Here is a 21,702-nt window from a genome sequence, read left to right as displayed (position 1 = left end):
ATAATTTAGCTTTTAGCATTTATGTTTATTTTATACATTAGTGGCACCTCCATGCACCTTGCTATCCACTTGAGATGCTCCTTGCTATCCCCTTGCTATCAATAATCCAGCTTTACCCTTAGAGTTCTCCTTTGCATTCCTTGAATCTTGCAGTTGACTTAAGGCCAACTGCTCCAAGATACTGACTTTAAGACTGCTTTAGAGATACTGTACGGAAACAGGCTCTTCGGCTCCCTGACTCCATGCCGACCTGCAATCACCCCGTACACTAGCACTATTCTACACAGTAGGGACAATTGGCATGAACTATTGTAACTAGGAAAAGAGGATGTAACTAGGAAAATTGACAGGGGAGAGTCAGTGGATGTGGTGTACCTCGACTTTCAGAAAGCCTTCGACAAGGTCCCACATAGGAGATTAGTGGGCAAAATTAGAGCACATGGTATTGGGGGTAGGGTACTGACATGGATAGAAAATTGGTTGACAGACAGAAAGCAAAGAGTGGGGATAAATGGGTCCCTTTCGGAATGGCAGGCAGTGACCAGTGGGGTACCGCAAGGTTCGGTGCTGGGACCCCAGCTATTTACGATATACATTAATGACTTAGATGAAGGGATTAAAAGTACCATTAGCAAATTTGCAGATGATACTAAGCTGGGGGGTAGTGTGAATTGTGAGGAAGATGCAATAAGGCTGCAGGGTGACTTGGACAGGTTGTGTGAGTGGGCGGATACATGGCAGATTTAGTTTAATGTAGATAAGTGTGAGGTTATTCACTTTGGAAGTAAGAATAGAAAGGCAGATTATTATCTGAATGGTGTCAAGTTAGGAAGAGGGGATGTTCAACGAGATCTGGGTGTCCTAGTGCATCAGTCACTGAAAGGAAGCATGCAGGTACAGCAGGCAGTGAAGAAAGCCAATGGAATGTTGGCCTTCATAACAAGAGGAGTTGAGTATAGGAGCAAAGAGTTCCTTCTACAGTTGTACCGGGCCCTGGTGAGACCGCACCTGGAGTACTGTGTGCAGTTTTGGTCTCCAAATTTGAGGAAGGATATTCTTGCTATTGAGGGCGTGCAGCGTAGGTTCACTGGGTTAATTCCCGGAATGGCGGGACTGACGTATGTTGAAAGGCTGGAGCAATTAGGCTTGTATACACTGGAATATAGAAGGATGAGGGGGGATCTTATTGAAACATATAAGATAATTAGGGGATTGGACACATTAGAGGCAGGAAACATGTTCCCAATGTTGGGGGAGTCCAGAACAAGGGGCCACAGTTTAAGAATAAGGGGTAGGCCATTTAGAACGGAGATGAGGAAGAACTTTTTCAGTCAGAGAGTGGTAAAGGTGTGGAATTCTCTGCCTCAGAAGGCAGTGGAGGCCAGTTCGTTGGATGCTTTCAAGAGAGAGCTGGATAGAGCTCTTTAGGATAGCGGAGTGAGGGGGTATGGGGAGAAGGCAGGAACGGGGTACTGATTGAGAGTGATCAGCCATGATCGCATTGAATGGCGGTGCTGGCTCGAAGGGCTGAATGGCCTACTCCTGCACCTATTGTCTATTGTCTATTGTCTATTATGTTTACATATCTGTTGTGTTGCTGCAAGTAAAATTTCCATTGTTCCGTTTCGGGACAGATGACAATAAAACAGTCATGACTCATGATCTTTTCCAGGCTGCGTACATTCCTGATAACCTTTACGAAAAAGCATATACATTTTGCAAAGGTCTCCTCTCCTTACCGAAGCCCTACTGCTCAATCGGCCATCAATATGCAGTCATGATAAAGGCAGAGAGGAAAGCACCAGGTATGTGAATAAAATCTAAATGAATGCTTAAACCTACCTGATCTCCCGGTCGCTAGACACTTTAATTCCCTCTCCCATCCCCACACTGACCTTTCTGTCCTGGGCCTTCTCCACTGTCAGAGTGAGGCCCATTGCAAATTAGAGGAACAGCACCTCATATTTTGCTTGGGCAGGTTACACCCCAGCGGGATGAATATTGACTTCTCTAACTTCAAGTAACACCTGCCTTCCCTCTCTCTCCATCCCTCCCGAGTTCTCTGGCCAGTCTGAATGGCCCCCTGATTAAAGTAAGGATCTCTGTCTGCTTCGTTGTCACCTTCTCCGAGCTGGCAATGATCTATTCTACATTTTCCTTGATTTACATCTCCTTTGATGTCTTGTTTTCACACCTTACCCTTCCTTATCTCTGTGTCTCCCTGGACTCTCAGTCTGAAGAAGGGTCTCGACCTGAAATGTCGCCCATTCCTTCTACCTAGAGATGCCGCCTGTTCCACTGAGTTGCTCCAGCATTTGATGTCTCTCTTTGACTGAACCGTGCATGATGTTTAAAGGTGCAGTGTGCAGGGTCCAAGGTCCATGTATCATCATTGCTTTATCAATGACCTTTGCTCCATTTTAAGGGTAGCAATGGGGATCTTTGCAGGATTGCATGATATTCTGTTCCATTCACAGCTTCCCAGGTCATGAAGCAATTCACAGCCCCAGAAAGGGAGTTGGGGAGTCTGGGTCTATAAGGCAGAAACTCTTTGTTGCACCACTGTAATAGAGTCATACAGTGTGGAAACAGGTCCTTCAGCCCAACTTGCCCACACCGACCCACATGCTGTAAAATTTTAATCTATCAAATAAGTTCCTATCGTGAATTGCATCAATTATGAAAGTGCGTTTGTTAGAAATTGTGGAATTTCTCAAGCAAATTAAGATTGATTTCACGAGTGTTGGGTTGGTTAGAAAATTGATTTGTTATTATGAAAGATATCTGAGAATCCATACAGTCTTTACCAAATATGATATCACAAACTGTTATGGACAGAAAGGATTGGAATAAAATGGATTTATGGTGGATCTAAATGTGTACCAGTGATAATTAAATTTAATAATCTAGTTAAAGCCTATTTTATTACAGGTCTTTTGTACCAAAGGCTCGTTATTTCCGAGCATGGGCTCAAAAATGACACATTTTCACACCGAGATAAGTAAGTGAAATCAAATAAATCATAAATTAATAAGGTGATAATTTACAATTTTAGTTACCAAATTAATTATCCAGAGTGTTCCAGGATTAACAATCAAGAGATCACATTCCACCATTGTAACGACAAAACTTAAATGCAATTAATTAACTGCACTTTGGACAACTTCTGCTAGCGTTAGTGGTAATGACCACAAGAAATAATTACTTGAATATTCTTGTAAAAACCCTCCAATATCATTGAGGGTAGGAAATCCGACATTTCTACCTGGTCTGGCCTATGTATGATCCAAGGTCCACATCATTGGGGCCACAGTGGTAGAGCTGCCTTCCAGCACCAGAAACCCAGGTCCGATCCTGTTGGTCCTGTCAGTGTGGAGTTTGCACGTTCTCTCCGAGATCCTATGGTTTTCCTGCATGTGCTCCAGTTTCCTCACACATATCAAAGACTTGCAGGTTTGTAGGCAAATTGGCCTCTGTGAAAATTCCCCCTTGTACGTAGGGAGTGTATGAGAAAATGGGATAACATAGAACTCGTGCAAACAGTGATCGATGATTAGCATGGACGCGGTTGGCCGAATTGACTGTTACCATGTTGCATCTCTAAACTAAACCATTGATAGACCCTTAAATAGCCAAGAAAGCCACTCCATTAGAAAGCAACTAGTACAATATAGTTTGCCTTGCTATTTTTGTTTAGTTTAGAGATACTTTAGAAATACATTAACGCCTGTAAAATGAATTAAAAAAATTGGCTAACATTTTCCACTCTATGCATCTGAGATGGAGCCGTACTTCCAGCTTTGGGATCCTTTACATCTAGGAGACAGATAGACAATAGACAATAGACACAGGAGGAGGCCATTCGGCCCTGCGAGCCAGCACCGCCATTCAATGTGATCATGGCTGATCATTTTCAATCAGTACCCCGTTCTTGCCTTCTCCCCATACCCCCTGACTCCGCTATCCTTAAGAGCTCTATCTAGCTCTCTCTTGAATGCATTCAGAGAATTGGCCTCCACTGCCTTCTTGAAAGAAAGAAGATCTTGAAAGAGTTTAAAGCAATTGGGCTTTTATTTACTGGAAGAGTTGTTGTGGCAATAACCGGCTGCTCAGAGTGGGTCGGGGTCCTTGGGAGATGTGCCTAAGAGGAGAGAGCTTATTCATGTCGAGTCTTTAGAGATTCTGCATTCAATGCGGAGCTTTCTTAAAGAAAACGCATCCACAGCCTCAGTTGGTTATTGCTAGTTTTGCAACATTCTGCAGGGAGACCTAATGCCACACTTGTGTGTCGACAGGGCTCCCTCTGTGACAATCAAGGTCTCATTGACTCTCATCATCCTTGCCTTGGAACTTGCCAACAGTCCTAACATCCCTGACATGTAGGCAACCATTGACTGCACATGTGCTCATGAGAGATCCCCTGAAGAACTCTCACCTTCTCATCACCAGGTTTCAATTTCCTCGTGAGTCATGGAAACGTGCCCTTTGGCCCAATCTACCCACACTGACCAACATGTCCCATCTACAGTAGTCCCATCTGCCTACGTTTGGCCCATATCCCTCAAGCTATTTTCCTGGTCCTGTGCAAATGAGGTTTGCGGATCATAAAAGAATTTCCTTATGGAGTATGCCCTGCTTCTGGGAAGCACACACTTGCCCCCACTCCTCCAAAGGAAGTTTAGAGATGGAAGCAGGCACTTCTGCCCAGCGAGTCCGCACCAAGCATTCATTCTTGTTCCATGTTATCCCATTTTCCCATCCATTCCCTACACATTAGGGGCAATTTACAGAGGCCAATTAACCTACAAACCCGCACACCTTTGGGATGTGGGAGGAAACCAGAGCACCCGGAGGAAACCCTGGGAGAAGTTCTGCAAGCCCCACACAGACAGCACCCAAGGTCAGGATCGTACCCGGCTCTCTGGCATTGAGGCAGCAGCTCTACCAGCTATGCCACTATGCTATAAACCCATGACATGGGAGCAGAATTAGGCCATTCAGACCATTCATGATTGAATTAGGCCATTCAATCATGGCTAAACTATTGTTCCAAATCTACTCCATTCTATTGCTTTCTCACTACAACCTTTGGGTCCCTTACGAATCAAGAACCTAACAACCTTCATTCTAAAGATACCCAATGTCTTCACCTATACCACTATCTTGGCAATGAATTCCACAGATTCACCACCCTCAGGCTAAAGAAATCTCTCCTCATCTCCATTATAAAGGAATGTCCTTTTATTCTAAGGCTCTGCCCTCTGGTTCTAGACTCTCCCATTACTGGAAACATCCTTTCCACATTCACGCAAATAATGGGCTTTCATTATCTTGTAGATTTCAATGAGATCCCTACCTCATCCTTCCAAACTCCAGCGAGTATAGGCCCAGAGCTTTCAAATGCTACTTATACATTAACCCAATCCTTCCCGCCATCATTCTTGTAAACCTCCTCTGGACCCTCTCCAATGCCAGCATATCGCTCCTCAGATATGGGGCCCAAAACTGCTCGCAATATTCCAAATGTAGCCCCACCAGCACCTTGTAAAGAAATAGTTCAATTCTTTGATAAAATGGATGAACTTTTCTTTGTCAGGATTTTCATCTTTGCTGATCCCGACCTTATCTCTGAAGAAGTGATCAATGCTCTTCGCCATGAGATTCAATCAGTGAGTCTAAATGATACATCTGCTCTTTATATGTGTCACATTATTAAGCACAGCATCCAAGCAACACTGGGAGAGAACTGCAACATCAGTAACCTGGATGTAGCCTTACAGGTAAGCAAGATGGTCAAATAAATCATGGTACTTGGCAGGTTTGGGGGCAGCACGGTGATTCAGTAGTAGAGTTGCTGCTGCCTTACAGCACTAGAGACACAGGTTCGATCCTGACTATGGGTGGTGTTGGTGTGGGATTTGTACGTTCTCCCTGTCACCTGCGTGGGTTTTCTTCGGTTTCCTCCCACACTATAAAGACGTACAGGTTTGTAGGCTAATTGGCTTGGTAAAATTGTCCCTAGTGCATGTAGGATTGTGTTAGTGTGCGGGGACTGCTGGTCAGCTTGGACTCGGTGGGCAGAAGGGCCTGTTTCCACGCTGTATCTCTAAACTAAGCTAAACTGAATCTGTGGAATCTGTGGGATTCTTTGCCACAGAAGGCTGTGGAGGCAGTCAGCGGATATATTTAAGGCAGAGATAGATAGATAGATAGATAGATAGATAGATAGATAGATAGATAGATAGATAGATAGATAGATAGATAGATAGATGGATGGATGGATGGATGGATGGATGGATGGATGGATGGATGGATGGATGGATGGATGGATGGATGGATGGATGGATGGATGGATGGATGGATAGATGATTAGTATTGGTGTTAGAGGTCATGAGGAGAAGGCAGGAAAATGGGGTTAGGAGGGAGAGATAAATCACCCATGATTGAATGGCGGAGTGGACTTGATGGGCCGAATGGCCTAATGGTACTCCTATCTCTTATGATCTTATGATGATCTAAACTAAACTAAGATGCTGCGTCACAGTTAAATCGCATGAACCACGCCATAACTAAATTGTCAGGTAATGGTGTGGGGTTTTTTGAGAGGGTCACAAACCTCTTTGTTCATCATCGATGTTCACACCTCGAGTGGTGTGCAAGAATTCTGAGTTACTTTCCCCACTTTGTGGGCATTGATTGATTCACAGTAAGAAGGAGTAGCAAGATGCTGGTGCGGGCTCGAAGGGCCGAATAGCCTCCTCCTGCACCTATTGTCTATTGTCGATTGATGACTTTTGCCTGCACTATTCATTAAAACGGGACTTAAATCCTTACGACTTCACTCAAGCTTATTGCGCCAGTTTATTTTTCGAATGCTGCACTTGGAAGGTTGTTGTAATGTAAAGAGGATATATTACTAATTACTGCTAGTATTGCTTCACAGAAGAAACCCTACAATGTGATCGAGCACTATTTCCAGGAAGTGGTTGCTATCACTGAACAATCATATCATTCTTCAGAGGACATTACTTTAGCCCACAGGAAGCACAGTAGCAAGTTGCAAGAACTCTACAACATAATAACTAGCTCGGTACAACAAGGTAGGTTCGGACCGATGGTTATTCTGTTCACTGGATGTTTTCAAGGGAGAGTTAGATTTAGTTCTGAGGGCCAAAGGAATCAAGGGATACCGGGGGTCCTGATTTTAGATGATCAGCCAATTTGCGTGTGGCCTCACTCTGGCTCGAAGGGCCGGATGGCCTACTCCTGCACCTATTTTCCTATGTTTCTATGTTTTCTATGTTACACGAAGGTTACGATTCATAAATGTTCAATGATAACGTGCATGCTCGCATTAGCATGAATAATGTTTCAAAGACATCAGGCCAACACCTTCTTTGGTAGCTGGGCCATTTAAATTCAGTTCGTCAAAATAATCTAGCATAAAAGTCTTATTTCAAAAGCCGTGACAGACTGTGTCCAAAGTGGCGTGAAAACTCAGCCAGCTCCCCTATGTTGTACGGGGAATAAGATCTGTCATACTTACTGGATCTCCCGCTTGGAACTCCTCTTTCCGTTCCCATACTGACCTTTTTGTCCTGGGCCTCCTCCATTGACAGAGTGAGGCCACACGCAAATTGGAGGAGCAGCACCTCTTATTTTGCTTGGGCAGCTTACAACTCAGCACTATGAACGTTGATTTCTCTAATTTTAGGTGACTTATACAAACACTCCCCTTTCCCCCACCCCCTCCCCCTTCCTCCATTAAGTCGGTTAACTAGTTCCACAGTTCACAACGATCTATCCTTCTTGGGATCACACCGTCCCCAGCCAACAAACATTCTGTCAGAACCACCCTGCCTGAGGTCAACTGTTGTCGGCCCTGATCTGTACTGGTCTGTTCTTGCATCCAATCCCTCCCCACGACAATCGATCTAAAGAAGGATTCCGACACGAAACATCAAGTATCCATTTTCTCCCGAGACGCTGACTGACCTGCAGAGTTACTCCAGCACTTTATGTCTATCTGTCATCCTTCCTTGTTCTAGTCCAAAAGTGTGTTTACACTCATAGCACTCTGGTTGGCGACCAATTGCCCTTTGAAATGGCTTATGGGGCAATTAGGGATGAGCATTAAATACTGAGCATTCTAGCATTGATGTGGAGAGGGATGGTGGGGTGAAGGTCTATAGCTCACTGAAAGTGGCCACACAAGTAGATAGAATGGTAAAGAAGGCACATGGTATGCTTGCCTTCATAGGTTAGGCATTGAGTATAAAGAGGCAGGAAGTCATGTTACAGTTCGATAGGACTTTGGTTAGGCCGCACTTGGAGTTTTGCGCGCAGTTTTGGTCACACCATTACAGGAGGGATGCTGAGGCTTTGGAAAGGGTGTAGATGAGGTTTACCAGAATTAGAGGGTATTAGCAACAGGGAGAGGTTGTACGGACTTGAATTTGTATCTCTGGAATGCCATAGGTTGTGGAGAGACCTGAAAGACGTATATATAACTAATACAGGTATAGGTAGGGTAGATAGTCAGAACCTTTTTCCCAGTATGGAAAATAAATTACCAGAGGACACAAAGTGATGGTGTAACTCTGCGGGTCAGGCAGCATCTCTGGAGAACATGGATGGGTGATGTTTTGGATCGAGATCCATCTGCAAATTCTACAATTGGTAGGATTCAGAGACTTTGGCACGGTGAAGATGCAGAAGGGGTTTACCCAAATGCTACCCAGATTAGAGGGTATTTAGCTATAAGGGGAGATTGATAAACTTAGATTGTTTCCTTTGGAACGTCGGAGGTTGAGGGGGAGTATATAAAATTTAGCTTAATTTCTTGTTATGTGTACCAAGGTACAGTCAAGAGCTTTTGTTGGGTGCTAACCAGTCAGTGAAGAAAGCCAATGGAATGTTGGCCTTCATAACAAGAGGAGTTGAGTATCGGAGCAAAGAGGTCCTTCTGCAGTTGTACAGGGCCCTAGTGAGACCGCACCTGGACTACTGTGTGCAGTTTTGGTCTCCAAATTTGAGGAAGGATATTCTTGCTATTGAGGGCATGCAACGTGGGTTTACTAGATTAATTCCTGGAATGGCGGGACAGTCATATGTTGAAAGACTGGAGTGACTAGGCTTGTATACACTGGAATTTAGAAGGATGAGAGGGGATCTTATCGAAACATATAAGATTATTAAGGGGTTGGACACGTTAGAGGCAGGAAACATGTTCCCAATGTTGGGGGAGTCCAGAACCAGGGGCCACAGCTTAAGAGGTAAGGGGTAGGCCATTTAGAACAGAGATGAGGAAAAACATTTTCAGTCAGAGAGTTGTAAATCTGTGGAATTCTCTGCCTCAGAAGGGAATGGAGGCCAGTTCAAGTTCAAGTTTCAAGTTCAAGTTTCGTTTATTTGTCACATACACATACACGATGTGCAGTGAAATGAAAGTGGCAATGCCTGCGGATTGTGCACAAAAAAGAATTACAGTTATGCATTCAAGAGAGAGCTAGATAGAGCTCTTAAGGATAGCGGAGTCAGGGGGTATGGGGAGAAGGCAGGAACAGGGTACTGATTGAGAATGATCAGCCATGATCACATTGAATGGTGGTGCTGGCTCGAAGGGCTAAATGGCCTACCCCTGCACCTATTGTCTATAATACATGATTAGAATCCACCATCCACACTGTGCAGATAGATGCATGATCAAGGGAATAACTACGAGAGGCTGAGATGAAGTAAACAGTCAGAACTTTGGGTGAAAATGTCAAGGACTAGAGGGCATAGCTTTATGGTGAGAGGGGCAAAGTTTAAAGGGGATGTGCAGGGCAGGCTTTTTACACAGAGAGTGTTGGGTGCCTGGAACGTACTGTCAAGGGTGGTCTTGGAGCCAGTTACAATAATGGCATTAAAGAGGCTTTTGGCTAGATACATGGAGATGCTGGAGATGGAGGGATATGGATCATGTGCAAGCAGATGAGATTTATTTGTTTATCTTGGGCATCATGTTCAGCATGGATGAAGGGCCTGGTGTATGGTTATATGTCCCAATTATGAATGCATCTTGCCCATGGATTAAAAGAAGGTGTGTCCATTTAATTCCACTGTGTTAAATTTCTACAATCATCACATCTTGGGAGAATTTTATATAATGTAATTTGACAGCACAATTAACTATGCAAAATCACAAAAGGTTTGAAAATGGTTTTGTTAGAACATTGAGTACTGAGTTTTCTTCTAGTGACTCCTTCAAGTGAAGGCCTCCAGAACATTCCACTGCCAAATCCAGATATCAGTTTTTTAATGTGGAAAGATGACGACCTCCTTTGTAAGTATATTTTGGTTTGATATCAAAATGTCTTCATGGGCCGTATATTTAAAGGTTAAAAAAATGATTTTGTCCTATAATCAAAAAGAATGTGAGCCACTTCCAAATGCACCAATGCTTTGGTTCAGTTTAGAGATGCATCATGGAAATAGCCCCTTTGGCCCACCAAGTCCACACAGTTCCTCTGGTTTCCCCTGCCCCCTCGCCCCCAGCCCCCATACCAGCCCCCCCCCCCCCCCCCCCCCCCCCCAGCCTCTACTTTCAGTCTAAAGAAGGGTTCTGGCCTGAAATGTCACACATCCTTTTTCTCCAGAGATGCTGCCTGACCCGTTGAGTTAATCCAGCATTTTGTGTCTATCAATAATTATTGATGACTTGTAGCCTGACCAGAATTTCATAGCACATCTGTTCTGCAGTTGCTCGATTTAAATGAGGTCCTTCTAAACTAGGACCTACCTATCCACAGGAAGGTCTTCTGCATTGTTTACAAACTCTTCCCCTGACTACTGATCATCGATCACCAGTCAACAAACTTGCAATTCCCCCAGCACCATTGTAGACCCTTTAGAGTATAGAATAGTACAACAAAGGAACAGACCCTTTGGCCCATTGTGTCAGTGCCAGCCTAGACTCATCTCACTTGCCTGCACATGATCCACATCCCTGCATATCCATTCCCTACATCTCCATGTGCCTATCTAAAAGCCCTATCATTCATCTATATACTAAAACTCTTGTTTGTTTGTTCCTGAACTACAGCCAAAATGGTACACGATAGCGTGACAATTTTAGGCCCACCTTACTCACCGTCGTCCCTTTGGTGCTAATGGAACAAGTTTCATTGAAATCGGTGTTATATGTTAAAGTTATTCACATTTTTATGTTTAAATCTATCTCCTAGGGAGGGATGGGGGAGAGAGGGGTGGGGGGTGGAGGAGGGAGGATAATGGGGGATTGAGGGGGAAGGGAGGGGGGGATGGGGGTTGGTGGGGGAGGAGAGGGTGCTGCACCAATGCAGGAGAAGTTTGGGCCCAATGGGCCCACTTGGTCTAGTACTACCTAAAGCCCTAAACACCACTATCATATCTGCCTCCACCGGAACGCACTGTTCCAGGCACTCACCACTCTCTGGAAGATTTGGAAGATTGGCTGCTGTTATTCTCACTATAATTATCTCAGATGTTCTATCTCCAGAAGTCACAGAAATTAATTAGTGAGAATTACATTTGATGCTCTTACTTGAAGTGATCTGTACTTGATGTGCCAGCTGACATACAAGATAAAGTCATTCCTTGCTAGTAATTTATTTTTGAATAAAAGATGCAGCATGGAAGCAGGCTCTTTGGCCCACCGAGTCCACTCTATCAATCACTCATTAACGATAGTTCTATGTTATCCCACTTTAAGATCCACGCCCTGCACATTAGGGGCCAATTTACAGAGGCCAATTAACCTAAAAAAAAACACACTTCTTCGGGATATGGGACAAAACAGGAGCACCGGGAGGAAACCAATGCTGGCACATGGAGAACGTGCAAACTCCACATAGAAACATAAAAAAATAGAAGATAGGTGCAGGATTAGGCCATTCGGCCCTTCGGGCCAGCATCGCCATTCAATATGATCATGGCTGATCATCCAATATCAGTACCCCATTCCTGCTTTTTCCCCCATATCCCTTGATTCCGTTAGCTCAAAAAACTAAATTAAACTCTCTCTTGAAAACATCCGGTGAATTGGCCTCCATTGCCTTCTGTGGCAGAGAATTCCACAGATTCACAAGTCTCTGGGTGAAAATGTTTTTCCTCATCTCAGTCCTAAATGGCCTACCCCTTATTCTTAAACTGTGACCCCTGGTTCTGGACTCCCCCCAACACCGGGAACATTTTTCCTGCATCAACCCTGTCCAATCCCTTGAGAATTTTAGATGTTTCTATAAGAATCCCCTCTCATACTTTTAAACTCCAGTGAATACAGGCCCAGTCGACCCATTCATCGTGCATCAGTCCCATCACCCCGGGAATTTACCTGGTGAACCTACGCTGCACTCCCTCAATAACAAGAATGTCCTTGCTCAAATTAGGAGACCAAAACTGCACACAATACTGGGTGTGTCTCACTAGGACTTCCTTGCTCCCAAACTCAAATCCTATTGCAATGAAGGCATTAGCTTTCATCACTGCCTGCTGTGCCTGCATGCTTACTTTCAGTGACTGATGTACAAGGACACCCAGGTCTCGTTGCACCTCCCCTTTTCCTAATCTGACACCATTCAGATGATAATCTGCCTTCCTGTTCTTGCCACCAAAGTGGATAACCTCACATTTATCCACATTACACTGCATCTGCCATGCATCTGCCCACACACCCAAGTCACCCTGCAGCCTCATAGCATCCTCCTCGCAGCTCACACTGCCACCCAGCTTTGTGTCATCTGCAAACTTGGAGATGTTGCAAAGACATCACCCAAGGTTGGGATCAAACCCGGATCTCAGGCACTTTTATTTTAGCCTTTTTTTGAGATCCAGCGCAGAAACAAGCCCCTTCAGCACATTGAGTCCACGCCAACCAGTAATCTCCCCATACACTAGCACTATCCTATATACTAGGGACAATTTACAATTTTACTGAAGCCAATGGACCTACAAACCTGTATGTCTTTGGAGTGTGGGAGCAAACCAGAGGAACCGGAGAAACCCCACGCAGGTCACAGGGAGAACCTGCTTAACTCCGTACAGACAGTGCCCGTAGTCAGGATCAAACCCAGGTCTCTGGCACTGTAAAACAACAGCTCTACCACAGTGCTGCCCGAGTTTAAAGTTGGTGAAATATGTAAGTTATGCAGTAAACATGTACATTTTGAGTGTCTTGTCTCTTGCTAACACTGTTGGTTTGCTTCTTGCAGGGAAGGAATTGGTGCATTTTGTTAGAAATCAACTTGACTCCTACCAGGATTTCATTAACAGTGACTCAGACACTTCTGAGATGAGTGCGTCAACGGACGGTCACAACATTGAACAAACGAGACTGTCCGTCCTATCAACGGACAGTGGGATAGTTAGAGACTGTGGTGATCCAGCTGTTGGGAATGACCCATCACCTTCAAGGTCCAGTGAAGGAAACCAGGCCAAGCTTTCCAGAAAAGGTGGTGTGAAGAAAAGAAACCAAGACTTAGAAAATACACTGTTTCTTCCTGAACTCTATGACGGTACTGCCACAAGCAATGATATGAATCTTCATCGGAGGTTTGGTTGCAATACCATGTCATTCAGCATCAAACAACTAAAGCCAAACACTGCCCGGGTCGTAGTCATTGGAAATGACTGCATTTTGGGAAGATTAGCAAAGGCTTTTCATTCCTTGAGGTATTTATTGAAAAACAACCACAGTTTGCAAAACAAAGTTGCAAGTGGGGAATCAGGGTCTCGATGACCTTCCAGGGTCTGGAAGGGAGTGTAGGAGTCGGGATCGCATTGAGCGGAAGAGAGCGCAGGAACCAGGGCCCAAGTGAGCATGAAGGGAATATGGGTACAGGGGCCCTGGAGCATGAAAGAAACCCCAGTAGGAACTGGGGTCCAGGTGAGTGGGAAGGAAGGGACATTGCCTGATAAGATACAAAGTGCTGGAGTAACTCAGAGGTCAGGCAGGAGTAACTCAGCAGGTTCATCTCTGGAGAACATGGATAGGTAACACTTTTGGGCTGGGACCTTTCTTCGGACTGGTTTACTTAATAAACCAGATGTAGAACCATCTGGATTTCCAAACAGTTGGGTAGCAGATTATATGTTTGCTCTCTAATCTTTATATTAGAAGAGGTAGTAACCATTTAGTAATGAAGTTAAATTGTTACTGGTCTCCTCCTTTCAGAAAGCAACATTTTCCTAAACCTTTCCTTCCTTGCTTAACATGAAGCAATAGGTTCTGCTGGATTACAGATGTCCATGTTCCATAAGCGGTCATAGGATGGTCGTCGGGAGTAAAAGTTTTGATTAATTTTGACTTTTTAAAAAACAATGCATGGAAACATAAGATGGCTACTCTTGCAACATATAGTCCCAAGAGTAGGCATTTAGTCCCTCGCAGTTTGTTCAGTAAGATCATGGCTGATCATTTACTTCAGCGGTGCACTCAATTTATCAAATAGTTTTGATTATATATTATCCATGTGTATTGCGTATTGTTAACCTGACGCAAGTAGGAATGGCATTGTTCTGCTGTCCGAACATATGACAATTAAACACTTTTGACATCTGACTCTTTCCTAGAGGAATCCCGCATTCCTTCATTCCATTAATGCCCTTCCCTTTCGATTAATTCCCTTCATAAATGTACCAGCATTTTATGATACAAATTTATGGTCACAAAGCAAAAAAAGGTCCAGGATAGAGAGATTGATTGAAAGATACTGCATGGAAATAGGCCCTTCGGTCCACCATGTCGATGCTGACCCATTCACACCAGTTCTATGTTATCCCATCCACTCCCCACATACTAGGGGCAATTTACAGAGACCATTGATCACCTGTTCACACCAGTTCTATGTTATCTCACTTTCTCATCCGCTCGCTCCAAACTAGGGGACATTTTTAAAGGCCAATGAAACCTGCATTTCTTTGGGATGCGGGAAGAAACTGGAGCACCCGGAAGAAACCCACACTGTCACAGGGAGAACATGTAAACTCCACACAGGTCAGAATCAAACCTGGGTCTCTGGTGCTGTGAGTGGACTCACTGCAATCAAGTAGATTCAATACCAATGCTGCGAAATTAACAGATTTTATTTTACTTGGCTTTACTTAGGAAAAGAGAAGCAAGAAGATGTATTCTAACTGCAAAACTAAACCTGCTGCTCTACCACATCCCTGTAACAAATGAGAATCAGAGTCCTGTATCTACTGCCCAGGTGTGTTTCTGCAGTCTCTCAATTATTACTTGCTGAAATAGAAGTTGTAGCAGTAATAATTCTATTTGTCATTCATTAGATATGATTGGTTCTTGCTAACTGCATGCACACGTCACGTGAATCACTCTCGGCAAACTAGCCGGCAGACATCGTTAATTTTTATTCATTTGTTCGTTGTTTAATATTTGCTGTATTACTGGCCAAGCCATCATTTATTACTCATCTCTCATTGCCCTAGATCAGGTGAATGTGAGCAGCCTTCTTGAACCACTGCAGCCATTTGGTGAATGGCGGCCGGCGGGGGGGTTCTAGGACTCGGATTCAGTAACGGCATATTGGCACAGCTGGTAGAGCTGCCGCCTCACAGCACCACAGACCCAGGTTCGATCCTGACTCTATTCGGTGCTGTCCGTGTGGAGTTTACATGCTCTCTCTGTGACCACCTGTGTTCCTCGGGTGCTCCGGTTTCCTCCCACATCCCTGACCTGCTGAGTCATTCCTGCATTGGTGCCTATTTATTGAACAGTACAGCACAGGAACGGACCTTTCGGCCCACAATGTTGGTGCTGACCATGATACCAAGTTAAACCGATCTCATCTGCCTGTACCTAATCCATATCCCTCTATTCCTTGCCCTTCCGTGTGCCTATCTAAAAGCCTCTTAAACAACACTATCGTATCTGCCCCCACCACCACCCCTGGCAATGTGTTTCAGGCCCCCACCACCACCCCTGGCAATGTTCCAGGTCCCCACCACCACCCCTGGCAATGTGTTCCTTCCCCCACCACCACTCTCTCTGTAAAAAATAACTTGTCCCGCACATCTCCATTAAATTTTCCCCCTCTCATCTTATAGCTGTACCCTCTAGTGTTTCGACCCTGGGGAAAAAGGTCCTTCAAGGTATGTCTGGGCTCCATTCACCACGCAAGTCTTTTCAAGTCCTTCGAGACTGTGCTAATTTGTAGGGTGAATGCATAGTGCTGTCCAACATTTAACACCCCATTATTGGCTTGATATTGTGATCATTGGTCACCAACCTCTGAGAAATCATTCCCACAAACCTCAGGCGGGCTCTGTCACATTTGTTTCCTTTTAGTTAATTTTATTTTATTTTAGTTCAGTTTAGTTTATTGTCACGTGTACCGAGGTACAGTGAAAAGCTTTTGTTGTGTGCTAACCAGTCAGCAGAAAGACAATACATGATTACAATCGATCCATTTCCATTATATCGATACATCAGCTATTGCCTGCCATCTCATATCTGCCAGCCATTCATACCGAAGTGTTCTTACAATCAGCAAAACCAGAAACTAACCTCATACCAAACAGCCGCACAAAGATCTGCCAATGTTTGTGGCTTCTGTTTCCTTTTAGCTAATTTAACTTTAGCATCAGCTCTTGTCTGGCAACAATAATGTTCATTGCACCCTGTAGGTGGCAAGACAAGTGGATAAGCTGGTACTAAATGGACCACCTGCATTTTCATTGAAATCATAATGTGTTTATATATACATGCACACATACGGTGCACTCACACGTGCACACACTCACATATATTCACACCCATTTAGAACAGATGAGGAAAAACTTTTTTAGTCAGAGAGTTGTGAATCTGTGGAATTCTCTGCCTCAGAAGGCAGTGGAGGCCAATTCTCTGAATACATTCAAGAGAGAGCTAGATAGAGCTCTTAAGGATAGCGGAGTCAGGGGGTATGGGGAGAAAGCAGGAACGGGGTACTGATTGAGAATGATCAGCCATGATCACATTGAATGGCAGTCACAACTCTCTGACTGAAAAAGTTTTTCCTCATCTCCGTTCTAAATGGCCTACCCCTTATTCTTAAACTGTGGCCCCTGGTTCTGGAACAAGGCTTCAACAAGGCTTCATTATTTCATAGGGTTTTAACAGCGAATGTAGGACATAGACAGTTGATGTTTGCATATTGGGTAAAGGTTTTCTATGCAAGGAGCTCAATAGCTCACCCGCTGGTGGTTTGGAGTACTGCTAGCAGAATGTCTGGATTTTCATCTTCAACCTGGCACTTGGATCTGTGCTCACATTGCTACGAGTTAGTTTTATCCCTTGCGGTAGAGAACATGAACAGTTCTGTATTTGACCGTGCCAGTATTATCATTGTTCTTAGAAATACAAGAACTCACCAGGTTTGAAGAAGGAATTCCATGGGGCTCGGGGGCTGCGACCTCTGTTGGTCAGGCAAAGCAGTGAATCCAGAAAGGCTCTGGAACCAAGGGTGCCTGGACAATCAGTGGTGGCCGTGGACCAGTACTATAGTATGGAGGAAATACTGCTGTGGACTCGAAATAGTTAATATGGACTATGTCGCAATTAGCAACTCGCAGGTTGTAATTTGCAATTATTGCAGATGTCATGCTGATAATTTGCTTGTATTATCGACACTTGTTATTAATGAAATGGTGACAACATTTATGCTTCATTTTAGGTCAATCATTTACTACACAGTGACCTTTCTTGTGAGCTGTCGAGGTACTTGGGCAGTATAGATCCCTGGTATGACAGCAACATCAACAGTCTACGCAAGATGATACCTGAACTGGCTAAAATGGTAAGAAGAGTTTGCATTGCAAGCCTGTTACACCTTCCAACAATGGACTGAGTTTAGTAGACTACCTATTTATGAAAAAAACATTTTCCTTCTGATCCAGGTTGGTGTAAGTTATTTATTGTGTGACTAGTTGATTAAAGAGTAAGTCAATGGCTTTATGAATCGATAACCCTGATCACGGCCATATAAATCTTTGCATTTTAAAAAATGGTATATGTACACAGCTTTTGATAAATTAAGATGAAGGTTTGTTATTATGTTTGGTATCTGTTCATGATTTGGGGGCTGGCGTAATTAAGAAGGTGTGATGACTGCAAAATCCATTTGGCAATACAGAAATCAACAGAGCACTGAAGCCAATTGTAGAGCTGCTGCCTTTCAGCACCAGAGACCCGGGTTCAATCCTGACCTTGGGTGCTGTCTGCGTGGAGTTTGCACATTCTCCCGGGGACCGTGTGTGTTTCATCCGGGTGCTCAGGTTCCCTTCCACATCCTAAAGACGTGTGGGTTTGTTGGTTAATTGGTCTCTGTAAATTGCCCCTAGTGTGTCGGGAGTGGATGAGAAAGTGGGATAACTAGTGTGAATGGGTGATCGATGATCAGCATGGGATCTCATTGCAATGTGTATTATCCCACAACACTGGAGAACATTAAGGGCCTGTTTCCATGCTGAATCTTTCAATTCAATCAATGATATGTTATGCCAACACTCAGTGTTCACTTGGTTGGTGTGTCAGAGATTGGAACTGAAAAATTAATTATTTTAATTCACATTTCACATGCAAACTAAATGTTGTCTTCCAGAGAAGAAATTCAGAAGGATGCAAAATGAGAAAATATTCTAAAATTATGCAGAGTCAGGGAGGAGTGCAGTCGAAGCGTAGCTTCAGAATAAAGGCTTATAAAATAGTTTTATTCATATAATTCATAATATTAAATCAAGGATATTGCTTTGGAGTTAGATTGAGGTAAAAGTAGGCATTATAAGGATGATCTCATATGAAAGTATGGCGATTGTACAAAAAAATAACCTTCTACATGTAATATCCAAATGCTTTTTGAACTGCATTTCTAATCTGATAAACTAAACCTTAACTTGAAAGAAAATCATAGCCTGAAATGTGGGAAATTTCAAGGGCTCTGAATAATCTGTAGAACAAAAGCTGACATGCTAGCAATTTTTTTGAGCCACTATTCTAAGACATTATCCCTCTTAAAATATGGGACTGCTAAGTTTGTTAAATAAAATAAAGTAAAATAAAACACAGGATTTTAACATTAGTTCCCAGTATTTTGGGGGGGTCAATATTATATGCCTGCACCTCTAAAGAATCTAATAAATCGGTCTGGACTTATTTTGTTTTCTGGCCATGTGACACGTACATCTATTAATCATGCACTCCGTCATCTTTTTCTCTACCAAAAAAACACTGTGAATACCTAATGTATAAATTATCAACAATACTTCTCAACTACCACACACATTCTCTTATTTTGTATTCCTAGCTGCATTTAGTTATAGATCATTCAATATAATGCGCTTGATGTAACAGTCTTAGCTTAGTTTAGAGATACAGCGCGGAAACAGGCCCTTCGGCCCACCGAGCTCGCGCTGACCAATGATACCCGCACATTAACACTACCCCCCACGAGGAACAATTTACAGTTTTACCAAGCCAATTAGCCTACAAACTTGTACATCTTTGGAATGTTGGAGGAAACTGGAGATCCTGGAGAAAACCCACGTGGTCACAGGGAGAACATACAAACTCCATACATACATCACCCATAGTCAGGATTGAACACGGGTCTCTGGGTCTGTAAGGCAGCAACTCTACCGTTGCACCACCATGCTGCCCCAAGTCAAAGCAGCATTGTTAGGATAGACACAGAATGCTGGAGTAACTCAGCGATGCTCAGGATCATCATCGTCAGGATCAAGAGGGCTCAGAGATGGTGGCAGCATCTCCAGACAGAAGGAAATGGGTGACGTTTCAGGTCAAGATCCTTCAATTAAGTATCTAGAGATGCTGCCTGTCCTGCTGTTACACCAACATTTTTGTTTCTATCTTCGGTGTAAACCAGCATCTGCATTTCCTTCCTCCAGCATTGTTAGGAATTGTTTTAAGGTGGCGATGAAGTAATAGTTAGTTTGAATTTCAATGTTAATTGCAGCCACAAATTTGGCACAAATTAACTGCAAATGCTCCTTGCCAAGTTGTTTATTTTAGTATACAAAGTGGAGCTTTATGTCTCCATGCAATTAACAGTTAAACTATAGTATAAAAGGAAGCCAATTATATAATACAATTAATGGATAAACAAGTTAATCTGCAACACACAAATAGCTCTAAATCCTTATAATTAATTAGTTAAGTATATTTTGTGATTTTCTCTTTATTTCCAAGCATTAAGGCAAACAAATGTAAAATATTAAGTATGTAGGAAGCAACTGCGGTTAGTTTATACTGAAGAGAGCCACAACATGCTGGAGTAACTCAGCAGGGAAGGCAGCATCTCTGGAGAAAAATAATAGGTGACGTTTTGGGTCAGAACCTAAGAATCAGGTTTTTTTTCAATATTTATTTTTATTGAAGGAAAGATACAATACGAAAAAACGTAATGCATTACATTCCCCTCCGTTTTGTTCTTTATATATAACAACAAAAATAACCCTCACCCACCCTCCCTGGACACCCCTTTGCAGCTGATGTGTTCACAATATATCATATCACAAATACAAATGCACAATTTGACAGCAAAATCTCTACATTCTTCCAAGGCGCAGGCCCATACATATCTACAACATGTCAGATGGTTCAGGATTCTCTCATTCATTATGCATCAGCCATCCTGTGAGGTAATCGGCAATTGTGTAAACAAAAATAAGTAAATAAATAAAAGTAAAACATAATCAGTTTTATCTATATACTAAAACTCTCATTTGTTTGTTTATTTGTGATCGAACTACAGCCAAAACGGTACACGATAGCGTGACAATTTTAGGCCCACCTTACTCACCATCATCGCTTTAATGGTAAAGCAAGTAGTTTTATTGAAATCGGTGTTATATTTTAAAAGTTATTCACATTTTAAAATTTTCATCTATCTCCTAGGGCGGGAGGGAGGTGGGGGGGAGGGAGGGAGGGGGGGGAGGAGGGTGGATCAGGGGGTTGAGGGGATGGAGAGGGGGAAGGAGAAGGGGGGAGGGAGAAGGGGGGAGGGGAGGGGAGGGGGGTAGGAGAGGGTGCTGCACCAATGCAGGAGAGGTTTGGGCCCAACGGGTCCACTTGGTCTAGTATTTCTTAAACTAGCAATGTTTTTTTTTTCCCCACAGTCAACAATAGCTGGGCAGCAGTGTGGTGCAGATCCATACATTGTGGATGTCACATCATACTATGTGCGTATGGGATGTCAACCTGTTTACTTTCAAATCTACAGTGTAAAGGTACGTACTTCTATTGCAATTTCAACTGACGTATATGTTAACGATTTACCTAATAGCACAATTGCATTTCCGTCAATTAATGTCTTTTACCCTGGGTAGGGGAATCCAAAGCCAGAGGACACATGTTTAACGTGAGAGGGGAAAGATTTAATAGGAACCTGTGGGACAACCTTTTCACACAGAGGATGGTGGGTACATGGAACAAATAGCCAGAGTAGGTAGTGGAGGCAGGTATTACAACAGCATTTTAAAAAAATACCTGGACAGGTACGCGGATAGGAAAGGATTTAGAGGGATGTGGGCCCTCGGACTATCAAATCCATTATATGATCATAATCAAGGTCCAGTCTCAGCCCCGGTCACTGCCTCTTGTCCTCTCTCCCATCAGGCATGAGGGACAGAAGTGAGAAAACGCACACCGCTAGATTCAGGGACAGT

At 43.5% G+C, this 21,702-nt stretch overlaps 1 protein-coding gene across 1 annotated transcript in view; it reads left to right on the top strand.

Moving 5' to 3' along the window:
- LOC144594737 (phosphoinositide 3-kinase regulatory subunit 6-like) overlaps positions 1-21,702 on the top strand; it is an 82,154-nt gene that overhangs the window by 41,202 nt on the left and 19,250 nt on the right. The window contains exons 7-15 of the mRNA XM_078401579.1: positions 1,673-1,805; positions 2,932-3,001; positions 5,597-5,780; positions 6,944-7,100; positions 10,241-10,327; positions 13,233-13,692; positions 15,128-15,230; positions 17,694-17,816; positions 21,154-21,264. Coding sequence (XP_078257705.1) covers positions 1,673-1,805; positions 2,932-3,001; positions 5,597-5,780; positions 6,944-7,100; positions 10,241-10,327; positions 13,233-13,692; positions 15,128-15,230; positions 17,694-17,816; positions 21,154-21,264 — 1,428 coding nt within the window. The remainder of the gene's footprint in view (positions 1-1,672; positions 1,806-2,931; positions 3,002-5,596; positions 5,781-6,943; positions 7,101-10,240; positions 10,328-13,232; positions 13,693-15,127; positions 15,231-17,693; positions 17,817-21,153; positions 21,265-21,702) is intronic.

This window comes from Rhinoraja longicauda, chromosome 6 (assembly GCF_053455715.1).
Source record: "Rhinoraja longicauda isolate Sanriku21f chromosome 6, sRhiLon1.1, whole genome shotgun sequence".
NCBI classification, from domain to species: Eukaryota; Metazoa; Chordata; class Chondrichthyes; order Rajiformes; family Arhynchobatidae; genus Rhinoraja; species Rhinoraja longicauda.
The sequence above is the reverse complement of the archived record's forward strand: the minus strand, read 5'-3'. Positions and strand labels throughout refer to the sequence as shown.